We start from the raw sequence: 12,501 nt of genomic DNA on the forward strand, positions 1-12,501 counted from the left end.
AGAGAAAGGCAACAAGATTAGTGAATGGAACAAAGGGGTGCTCTTACGAAGAAAGGCTTAAGTTTTGCAAATCACAGTGTCTGGAGACTAGGCACCAGTGAGGTGATCTGATAGAGGTGTATAAAGCCTTGAATGGTTTGAGCATGCTCAATGCTGATGGGATTCTTCCTCTTGCTCAGAATAATCACCTGAGAGGGCATAAATTCAAATTGAGGAAAGACAGATGTAGGATAGACGTACAGAAATTTGCCTTTTGCCAATGTGTAGTTGGTTGATGAAACAGACTTCCATCCCTTGTCGTGGAAGTTGATAGCCGAAATAAATTTAAGGCTCAGCTGGACAGGTATTTCGAACGAACAGAGGGGTGAAGTGGAAGTGGGGTTTTTTTTTTTTTTTTTTTTGGCTGATGCTGCATAAGCTTGCTTTCTTGCATCATATGCCTCTACTAATGCTAATGTTAACAGAGTATTTGCAATTGACCAAAAATAGACTAAACAGAAAAACAACTAAAAAAATAGGAAAACAGAATAAAAAAAATTAGAATTTACTTATCTAATGCCGGAACAACCCTCTTGTGCATAAGTAGCTGATATCGATGAATAATGTGTATGGACAAAAATAAGGCAATAGAGTCGTAGCAGTCTTGAACATAAAGGTCTGTATTTTTCTGAAACAAAAAAGAAAAAGGTAATTAGTGAAGAAATTTAATGATATCAAGAATTTAACTCTCCCATTAGCAGGTGGGATATTTTATATTTATTCTTATTTTATACTGAATTCTTTATATTGATCATAAATGGTCCAAAGTGTTCTAACCATTCTTGTTGAAAGTGCAAGTATTATTTCTGGATTTAATACACACAAATATAAATATATTATATAGCTTCACATGTTATTATAACTTCTGAATTAAAAATACTTATAAAATATTAATACAAAGTAGTATATCTGTGAAAAAAATATTTCTAAGACATATGTTTTCTCATCTTATGTAATGACTTTCAGGAACACATTACTCATGTAACTTTAGAGCTATAATTGTGAAGCACATGCTATAAAATATGCAACTGTTGCCAACTTTGAAATAAAATAAAAATGACTATGTAAGTTTATTTTTAAATGTATGGTAAAGACCTAAACAACAATGTGCCTCAGGCACATGAATACTGCTGTGTCTCCTGGGCACCAAAATTTAAAAAGTATAGAGGATGACCTAGAAATGCCTGAACAACTTTGAGTAAAACAAATATACTTTGGATCAGTGCAAGGTGAATTTTGAAGACTAAACAATTCAATGATTTCCTGTACAAAATCGAGATGTTGAAACAGCTAACAGAATGTGACAAACCTGACAATTAAATGACTTAATATTTTTTCAGGTACTTAATTTCTTAACAGATATTCATTTCAATAGCCTTTATGATCCCTCTTAGAATTTTCCCCCTATAGGGAAATTGTAAAGATAAAAGCCTTTCAGGAGAAGACAAAAACATCACATATATATTTAATTTATTGCTCACTAAATACAAAAACAATTATAAGTAATTACAAGAAATAAAAAAAAATAAAAATAAAATGTGGCAATATCCCTTCAGTGATCAAAGGGGTTTCCAACATCTTCCAATTGCTCTCCTGTACAAACCATTTATTTTCCATGAATCTATATGAATGAAAACAAGTTTATCAAATTAACTGATTTATTTATAAAAAAACTGTCCATTTTTACAATTCTTGAGAAGGTAACAACACAAGTATGATTTGGCCTTTGACCTTTTTGGAATCCTCCATTTCAAAAAATTAAAAGATGCAAAACTATCATTTTTTCTTGTTAGGATCCAAATAGTGAGTTTAACAGCAGACAATTTCTATACATTAATCACATTTGGAATATTCAAATTGTTTAAACATTTCTGATTTCAAGTATGACAATCTGGCTTTAAGATTGGGCCACTTAAAAAGTGCCCGCCCAAAATTCACTTCCTGAAATTAGGTTGCAATTATTATAGGTAAAATGGAAGACAAAGAAATTCTAACTGATCTTACAAATGTTAAAAATATTTTCTCAATGGAACTCTGTAATCTTCACATTAATCACAATGAGCCATGCTGCAATGCTGTTTGAATGAAAGTTTTACACCTAATATAATCCAAAAGAATGCAATTCTTTTGGATTATATTAGGTGTAAAATTTTCTTTTTTTTTTTTTTTTTTTTTTTTATGTGAACCCCAAACATGAGAGGTATTAGAACCGTGCTTGGGTTGGAGGTTGAGAAGACGAAAGAAGATAATTGTTGACATTGGACTTGAACTTCTGTAGATTGTAATTTTCAGGAAATACGTATGAAGGAAGGTTGTTCCAGAAAATGGCAGTTGAATGAATAAATGAGGAAGGTGAAAAGTTGGTTCTGTGGGTTTGAAGTTAGACAGTAAATGGGTGTTGGCTGGTGGCGGCACATGTTCGGATTGTTTTGAAAGAGAGAGCAGGAATTATAGAAGCCAATTCAGAAGAACAGTGCCCATGGAAGTATCTGTAGAAGAGGCATGCAGCAGAAACAGTACGTCTATGAGACAGTGAGTGGAGAGACTCTGTTAGAGTTGAATGATTAATTAACCTGACTGCCCTCTTCTGAATGGAATCAAGAAGCCTGAGAGAGGCTTTGGGGGCACTACCCCAGATGTGGGAACAATATTCCATGGCAGAGCGGATTTGCAATTTATACAGAGTGAGCAGCTGTTTGGAAGAAAAGTAACGCCGAGAGCGAAAGAGAAAACCAAGTTTTTTAGATGCAGAGGAAGCAATATTTGTAATGTGCTTGTGCCAAGAGAGATTAGAAGTCAGGGTAATCCCCAAAAGAGATATATCATTTTGCCTAGAAATCGGAGTGTCACTAAAGATAAGCATAGCAGCAGAAGAATCCTTTTTGCGAGATATAAGACAAGACTGAGTTTTAGAAGGGTTGAAATCAACTAAGTTGTCTTTGCCCCACTGGAGAATTACTTGAAGATTGTCATTTAAGGAATTGGTAGCAGATTTTCGAGAAGTTGAAGCTGATTGAGCAGGACAAGGTTTCTCAAAATGAAAAGTGGAATGCAATGTGTTATCATTGGCAAAACTATGGATAGGATTTCCTTTCAATGGAAGAAGGTCATTAATATACAAGAGGAAAAGAGTGGGGGAAAGAACTGAACCTTGGGGGACACCGGCATTAGTGGAGAAGTTAGAAGACAGAGAGCCATCTACCATCACCCTCAGTGAGCGATCAGAGAGAAAACTGGATAACCAATTACAAAAAACAATTGGCAAACCATAAGATGGAAGCTTGTTTAGAAGACCTTTATGCTAAACACGATCAAAAGCCTTTGAGATGTCAAGAGCAACTACTTGTATTTCACCGAACCTTTTCATTGAATTAGTCCATAAATGGGTAACATAAGCCAGAATATCACCAGTGGATCGACACTGACGGAACCCATACTGGCAATCGTTGATCAGACGGAAGGTTTCTAGGTAGTTTAAGAGTTGGCGGTTAATTGATTTCTCCATTACTTTAGAAAGAGTAGAAGTAATTGCAATGGGACGATAATTGGATGGGAGGGATTTGTCACCCTTTTTAGGAACTGGCTGGATATGAGCAAATTTCCAAGCAGAAGGAAAAACACCTTTGGAATAAGAAAGTGAGAAAAGGCGGCAAAGAATAGGAGTAAGTTCAGGAGCACAGGTTTTGAGAACAAGTGGAGAAATACCATCAGGACCTGGAGCTTTCTTAGCATCAAGATTCATCAAAATCCTTCTAATATCCTTTTGACGGAAGACCACAGGAGGCATTGAATGGAGCGTGTTGGGAATGGTGGGAAGTGTTTTACCAAGATCATTAATACATGAGCTGGAAGAAAAATGGGATGCTAGCAGGTCAGCTTTATCCTTGGCTGAAGTGACAACAGAACCATCTGGTTTGGACAGAGGTGGGAGCAGAGATAGGCAAAAGTTGCAGCCAATGGCTTTGGCAAGAGACCAGAATGCTCGGCTACCATTAGGACAAGAAGCAAGTTTTCTACTCTTAGCCTGTCCAAACTCTAGTTTGGACTGATTAATAACTGCTTTACAATTGTTGCGAGCTTTGGTGTAGGCAGAAAATGAAACTGAAGAATTAGAAACAAGCCAATTACGATATGCAACATTCTTCTCTTGAACCAAGGTTTAGATAAAGGACGAGATTTTAAAGTGGAGTGTGGGATAAAGGATTCCATTCCTGCAAGAATAATTTCACTGACACGATCTGAGCAAATGTTGACATCAGAAGTTTTGAAACAGTAATCCGACCAAGGAAAAGAAGAAAAGAAGCTCGCAGGTCATCCCATTTTGCATTCTTGTAATGCCAAACAACACGAGGTTGGGAATAGCCATGAGATAAAGGTTCCATTGGAGAAGAGACAATCACCAAGTTGTGATCTGAAGTGCCTAAAGGACCTCTCACTTCGACCGTGTACTTAGAAGGGTTGTTTGTGAGAAAAAGATCAAGCGTATTGGCTGTATGATTAGGATTGTCCGGTATTCTTGTAGGTAAATGAACAATCTGTGCAAGATCATTAGTAATTGCAAAAGCCTCAGCATTTCGACCTGCTGGGTTGGTGTGACTAGAAAACGGAAGCCAGCTGGAGTTTGAACATTAAAATCACCAAGGAAAATTACCTCACTGTTAGGAAAGTTGGACTGGAGAAAGTCAAGTTGCAAAGAGAGAAAGTCAAAGAGCTCCAAGTGATTAGTGGAGTTGGGAGAACGGTAGAGACAACAGATGAATTTGACACAATGAGGTAGAGAGATTTTAAGCCAGAGAAGATCAAAGAGAGGAGATTCCAAATTGCCAAGTCACTGACAGGGAATATCAGAACGGACATATGCACAAGTACCACCTTTGAGGCAAAAAGAATCATACAGCGAATAATTTAGGCATCTGAGATGAGCAATAGTTGAATCAATCGATAACTGAGATTCTGTCAGAAAAAGTACATGGGGTTTGGCAGACTGCAAGTGGAAATGGACATCGTTCAGATTAGAATTGAGACCACGTATATTTGTTAAATGAATTAGGAAGTGCTTGGGAGGTTTCAATCTTTCAGATAAGCTTGCTCTATTAGTTTGACAATTCACAGTGTATTCATTAGTAAGAAAAAGTGGGTGGGACATGCTGTATGAAGTAATGAAATTTTTGGATATGGCATACATGTGGTAAGAATATACCCAGATCCTTGACATAACATGGCCTTGACAATGCTCCCAGCATACACACTACTCGGACTTCCTCCAGTCACTATCTGGCAGAGTAGAGGTAGCAAGATTATACACTAGCTGATCCAGAAGCCTCCTAGAGAGTTACCAATAGGTTCGGTCCGGTGTACTAACTAGCGGCCGGCCTGCGAACACTGTTTTAGAGCTGTACCCTCGAAATGTAAGGAATATTGGATCTCACCACGACGTTCATCATAACCTCAAAAGTCATCAATCATACTGCATGATGGAAGAGATAGGGAAGGGTTGACCAGAACTTAGCTCTAGAGACTAAACATGGATTCCACCACTTCAAGCCTCCAATAGTCTGGCAAAATAGTAAATATAACTGGATTTATAGAGGTTTTATAAGAGGTTAATAGTTAATATAAGAGGATTCTGTGATACTAATTCATAAACCAGATTGTCCCACGAACTTGACAATTCAAGAATCTTCTTCTTCTGAAACTATAACTGATGCATATTATCATTTCCTTTACTTGAGAGTGGAATTTCATACGTGACAGTAAACTCCTTATTTTTAGCAAGAAAAGGCACCAAGACGGGGGGGGGACACTGATAAGGATCCAACTTGAGATATATCTACTTTCAAATCTTGACTATAAGAACCAATGTAGTTATTAAAAGAGTAATTTTTTTGGGTTAAGATAAATTAAAGAATAGACAGAGGGGAACCAAAATGAAAATAATTGTGAAGCACATGTAATAACTGCCTGACTGAACTCCGTCAAAAAATGAAATTAAAAATGAAATTAAAATGACATTAAAATTTTGGTCATTAACTTGTTTAATCATGTAACTGTACATCTTTGAGAGACTATAGTGAACAAATTCCAATTGAGTACAAAAATCTGAATTGCAAGATACAGCAATAGTAATTTTTTCAATGCTTTTAAGAGGCAAGGAAATGGAAATCTGTCTAAAGTTTGTTACACCAGAACAATTTTCTTTTTTCAGAACTGGAACAACTCTGTAAATAGACTTCTCTGAGAGAAACCAGCCAACACAATTCGTAAATAATGTCACATTTCAATAATAGCTTGCTGTTTTCAAAGAATAAACTACATCAGAAGACAAATCATCTTTAAGTAAATTAAGGATGGAAAGTATTTTTATAACAAAACTACAAAACAGGATATGAGTAACACAGCCATTAGAAAAGTCTTTAAAAATTTGGTAGTCTCAAAGATTTTGCAATTATTATTGATAATACACATCAGACATAAATAAATAAATTTCAGTACATTCTTGAGATTAGTATTTGTAGGGGCATACGATGCAAGAAAGCAGCTTATGCGCATCAGCAAAAAACAAACAAAAAAAAACTCCCTCCCAATTCACCCCTCCATTCGTTCCAAATGCCTGTCCAGCTCAACCTCAAATTTATTTAGGCTATCAACTTTCACAACAAAAGATGGAAGTCTGTTCCACCAATCAACTACCCGCTGGCTAAAGGCAAATTTCCGCACATCTATTTTACGACTGTCTTTCCTCAATTTGAATCTATGTCCAATCAGGTTCTTAATCTGAGCAAGAGGAAGAATCCCATCAGCATTCAGCTTGCTCATCCCACACCTCAATCAGATCACTTCACAGGTGCCTACTCTCCAGGCACTGCAATTTGCAGAACTTAAGCTTTCTTGGTAAGAGAACCCCCTTTGTTCCCCTAACCAATCTTGTTACCCTTCTTTGTACTCGTTCTGGCAACTCTACATCCTTCCTAAAATGAGACCTCCAGACCTGTACACAGTACTCTAAGTGTGGCCTGACCATTGCCTTGTATAATGAGATAATCACTTCCCTGTCCCTGCTAGCAAAATTCCTATATATCATTGACAAGACTCTATGACCTGCCCTGGCAGTCCGTCTGCACTTCTCAGTGAACTTGATATTTGACTGCACAATTACCTCCAGGGTCTTTTTCACTTTCCACTTCCCTGAGTGTAGTACCACACAGTTGATACGTTTCTCTTCGGTTATTGCTACCCATATGCAGTACTTTGCATTTGTCAATGTTAAACTTCAGTTGCCACTTCTCAGCCCATTTTCCCAACTTATCTAGATCCAGTTGGAATAGCATACTGTCATTAACCAACCCTGCCAACCTTTGTATCATCTGCAAACCAGATAATGCAGTTCTGGATTTTGGGAGTTTAAATGTGCATTTATATAATCCTATTTCATGCATAACAGGTTAGAGATACCCTTTCACAATGTATATTTAAAGAAAGAAACATTAAAGTAAAGACAACTAAATAACAACACGTACACTATAACTGAATTTTATATAATAAAAAATGAGATCTTAAGCCAACACAAAAAAAAAAAAAAACAACCAAAGTAATACAAGGTACAATTAGTATAGCCATATACCACACAGACAGAAGAAAAAAAAAAAAAGTTAGATAAGAAAATACAAATTATCACTTCTCTCTTCATGCACATTAATTATCCAGTTTACCTTTGAATTTCTTCAAACTGTCAGCCTCAACCCTGTTCATTCAACTTTCCAGTAGTCAACAACTCGCTGGCTAAAAGAAAATTTTGGAAAACAAGCCTTGAGCTTCGGGTTGCATATCACAAAATTTTCTAGTGATGACTGACAAACTGAGTAAAAATAAATTTATTGAAATAAATAAATAATATATATACAAAAAATACTAAAACAGGGATAAAATACGATAAGATAAAAGTGTTAAAATACAATATGATAAAAGCACTAAAATATACAGTAGCTTTTGAGACAAAGTGCCTCTTCATCAGCTTAGTCGGTGAATGGTGAACTCCAGTATATATTGTTGGCTACAATAGCAAAAGTCATCCGAGCATGGTCATGCATCATGAGTCTGGTGTCGGTAGAGTAGAATTACGTACATGTGATGATCGCCAGCACACATTGCACTGCAAAACAGTAGATTCCATAATGGGGTGCAAGTGCACTCCCCTAGTGCGATTAATGGTACTATTACTGCTAACTATGTGCAGTGCCTCCAGCCATGAGCACTGGCGGTAATCACGTGAATAGTCAATGATTTCAATATCCCGTTAGGGATCAAGATTGTATTACTCAACCCAATAATGCTTGCCGACTGCGGAGCGTTCAAAATTAGCAGTTCAAAGAGCCACCTGATGTTCAGAAACCCAATCTTTCAATCTTCTGCCAGACTCACCTACATAACAACCCCCCATGATTTGGACACATAATGCAGTATGTGGAACCACTCTGTAGGAGAGGAAAAACAGATGTTTTCACCTTAGAAATAATAGACTGTAATTTCCTCCCTGGAAGTTGCACACATCGTACATGGCGGAGACGTAAAATCCTAAGAAGACGTTCCGACATGCCCGGATAATAGGGGACGTAGGTGGTAAATAATACTCTTCCTTTTTTGGATGTTTTAGTCCAACACATGGGTTTGCATTTTGTAACTTCCATTTTTAGGAAGCCAATGTGTGCAGGCCAATTTACCAATTATGGGTCTGCACATGCCCCTAGTCATTTGCATAGCACTGCTCACACTTTATTCTCCCGTGCTTGGATGCACTGTAGTTTGATTGGCGACAGGCAATTGGAGATTTTCAAAATTAGGGCGGAGCTTTCAAATTGTGGTTATCCACCTCAGGTTCTAGATAGATGTTTGTCTGTTTGTTATTTGGTTTTTAGGAGCATTAGCAACTAAGGCCATATTGCTCATTATCTAGATAGCTGTGAGCTCCAGGCTCATGAATTTGTTGGGCAATCTAACATTCCTCGCATCAATGAATTTATTTCTATTGCCTACATCCCCTATTATACGGGTGTATCAGAACGTCTTGTTAGGATTTTGCGTCTCCATTATATACAATGTGTCTGGGAGGAAATTACAGTCTATTATTTCTAAGGTGAAAACATCTGTTCTTCCTCCCCTACAGAGTGGTTCCACATACTGCATTACATATCCAGATTGTGGGGGAGTGTTATGTAGGTGAGTCTGGCAGAAGATTGAAAGATTGGATTTCTGAACATGAGGTGGCTCTTTGAACTGCTGATTTTGAACACTCTGCAATTGCCGAACATTACGGTTGAGCAGCATAATCTTGATCCTGATGGGATATTGAAATCGTCAACTATTCACATGATTACCGCCAGCACTCGTGGCTGGGGGCTGTTGTTATTTGTTTTTTTAGGAACATTAGCAACTAAGGCCATATTGCTCCGGGGATATGCGGTGGTCATTCCCTGACCTTTCCACATTCTCCGTATTTGGTGGATCACGGGCTCGAACCCCAGTCTAATCAAGAAGCATGTGCTATGTGCTGCTGCTCCTGCCCACCTGGCTACAGAGGCGCCATGGCTGGGGGCACTGCACATAGTTAGCAGTAATAGTACCATTAATCACACTGGGGGAGTGCACTTGCACCCCATTATGGTTCTGCAGTGTGATCATCAAATGTATGTAATTCTGCTCTACTGACACCAGACTCGTGGCACATGATCATGCTCAGCTGAATTTTGCTGTTGTAACCAACAATATATACTGGAGTACACCATTCACCGATGAACAGGCACTTCGTCTCGAAAGCTACTGTATATTTTAATGCTTTTATCATATTGTATTTTAACACTTTTATCTTTTTCTTATTGTATTTTAATGCTTTTATTTTACTTTATATTTTACTTGTTTTAGTATTTTATACATATATTATTTATTTATTTCAATAAATTTATTTTAACTCTTTTTTGGTCATCACAAGAAAATTTTGTGGTAAAAGAAAACTTCCTACAATCTGGTCTAAACCTCTTCCCCTGTAATTTGAATTTATGGTCCCTTGTTCTAAAATTCTTTATAACAGTGAAAATTCCACCTTCATTCATTTTACTAACCCCTCTAAAAGAGCCTTATAAACCTCAATCAGGTCCCCTCTAAAGTGCCTAGTTGTCAAGCTCTGTACTGCACATAATCAAAGTCTTTCCTTGTACAGTTGCCCATTTGCTTCTCTCACCACGCAAGTTGCCCATCTTTAGACTCCTTTCAAGAAGCTCACCATCTTTTTTAGACAAGATCTCATACTTAGACACAGTATTCCAAATGCGGTCTTACAATTTCCTTATATTGTGGGATCACGACTTCTCTATCTCTACTGGATAATGTTCGATAAATCATCGATAGAACACCACAGGTTTTTCTGGCTCCTGTTTACACTGCTCAGAAAGCTTCATGTCTGTCCATATCATAACTCCCAAATCCCTCCCTTCTACAATTTTTAATTCAACTCCATCAAGTATATAATTTATTTTGGGGCTGCTATTTCCAAAGTGTAAGACCTTGTGTTTTGTGCATTCAAACATAGCTGCCACTTTTCTAACCATTCTTGAAGTCTATTTAAGTAATCCTGAAGGAGTGCTGCTTGGCACTTTCCATTATCGACTCTCCTAATCTTTACATTGTCTGCAAATTTTGACATCATGCCCTTTATCCCTTCATCGTTCTTTATGAAAATCAGAAGCAATAGTGGTCCAAGAATTGATCCTTCAGGGACTACACACTTTTGACATTATACCAATATGAAGAATACCCATTGATCACAACAATCTTGATTTGCTGCCCTGCAAACAGCCTGCAAATCCATCTTAGAATCTTACCAGTAATCCCAACATGTTCCAATACAGTAAACTCTCATGAGGAACTGAGTCAAATGCTTTGCTAAAATCCAATAACCTACAGTCTGTCCCCAACATACTAAGAGATATGCTCCAGGACTTCTTACGTAAGTCAAGTTTAATATAAAACATGAAGTCGTTGAAAATGGTAGGACAACATGAATTTCAACTTCACCACAATACCCTGACATGTGTAACAAATATTACATACAAAATGCAAACAAAAGCTCCCACTTCGCTCTCAAACAAAACTGAACTGACTGTACAATCCAGAAAGAAAGGAAGGAAAGGATGTAGAGACGAAGGACTAGAGTGTAATTTTCTGAAGAAAAAGCCGATGGGACACAGCCCATATGGCTTGAAAGTTGTGGGGGTTTCTCTGAAGTGCTTCAACGTAGTTCACTTATCTCAAACACACGTTGTCGAATATTTCTTCAGAATTTTTAAAGCAGAAAGTGAAATGTTAACTCTAGTATATACCTAGATTCCAGTTACACTGCAGGTTATTATCCAACATAGTTTGTATGGCAACAAAAATAAAAACTCATACTTATTGTTCTTAATTCGACTTCACTCTTAAAAATTATACAAAAGTATCTTTTTTACGATTCTACCAAAAAAAATTATGTAAGTCTGAAGTTACATAACTCAGGCTTATGTAAGTTGGGGACTAACTGTATGTCAAAATTGTTTCCTATATCCAGCTCATGAGTAATTGCGTCAAAATAGCTTACTAGGTTAGTTAAACATGGTTTTTCCTTAACAAAACCCTTTTGTATGGCCTTCAGAATGCCATTTTCTTCTAAATGTCCTTGGATTTCACTCTTAATCACAGCTTCTATACTTTCCCTTACCACTGAAGTGAGACTAAGCAGTCTGTGGTTATCGACTTCGCCCATAGAATGACCTTTAAGTATTGGCAATATGCTAGCACCTCTCTGATCCAAAGAAATTTCTTCCAAGTCTAATGAAGCCATCATAATTAACCTCACTGGTTCAATAAACTCTCTGGCAGTCTCCCTCAAAATTATTAGGTATATGCCAATAACTCCAGGAGCCTTACTTGCCTTTATAAATAAAAAATACCTGTTTTAAAAGATAAAGAGTCCAAATCAATTCCATAAAAAATTATTCAATATGAATTTCTTTAACTTATTCCACACAAGTTTACTTTATAGATTTTATTTCCTCTATTAAATGATGAAAACCATACTTTTCTCATACATCATTGAGTAATAGAGTTATTTTCTTTCTTTTTTTTTTTTTTTTTTTTTCTTTAATCAGCAAATATTAATAATAATGCTATCAAACAAAAAAAGTGCCTTACCAAAAACATTGTCAGAGTCCTCCCCATAACTGTATTAAAAAGATCCTGTGCAGCATTTCGGGAAACCATAAAGAATTCAGACAGGAAAAGGTATTCTCGACATGCATTATCAACCAAGGAATACTGCTGGCTGCGAAATAAACTTTCAAAGGTAAACTGAAATAAAAAAAGAAATATAGTTACTCTAAATGGAAATGATAACTTTATAAATGTCATATAATGAAAATACACACAACAGTTCACCAT

The 12,501-nt window shown here is 36.8% G+C and overlaps 1 protein-coding gene across 5 annotated transcripts in view; it reads right to left on the reverse strand.

The window, feature by feature from the left end:
* Nucleotides 1–12,501, reverse strand: part of Vps52 (vacuolar protein sorting 52) — a 106,167-nt gene that overhangs the window by 20,890 nt on the left and 72,776 nt on the right. For all 5 annotated transcript variants that reach the window (XM_090370465.1, XM_090370466.1, XM_090370464.1 and 2 more), the window contains 2 exons: nucleotides 12,256–12,411; nucleotides 549–667 (listed from right to left, as the gene is read on the reverse strand). In XM_090370465.1, coding sequence (XP_090226591.1) covers nucleotides 549–667; nucleotides 12,256–12,411 — 275 coding nt within the window. The remainder of the gene's footprint in view (nucleotides 1–548; nucleotides 668–12,255; nucleotides 12,412–12,501) is intronic.

The sequence above is a fragment of the Mastigoproctus giganteus genome, chromosome 3, assembly GCF_048544385.1.
Source record: "Mastigoproctus giganteus isolate SK-2022 chromosome 3, ASM4854438v1, whole genome shotgun sequence".
In the NCBI taxonomy this organism is placed as follows: domain Eukaryota; kingdom Metazoa; phylum Arthropoda; class Arachnida; order Uropygi; family Thelyphonidae; genus Mastigoproctus; species Mastigoproctus giganteus.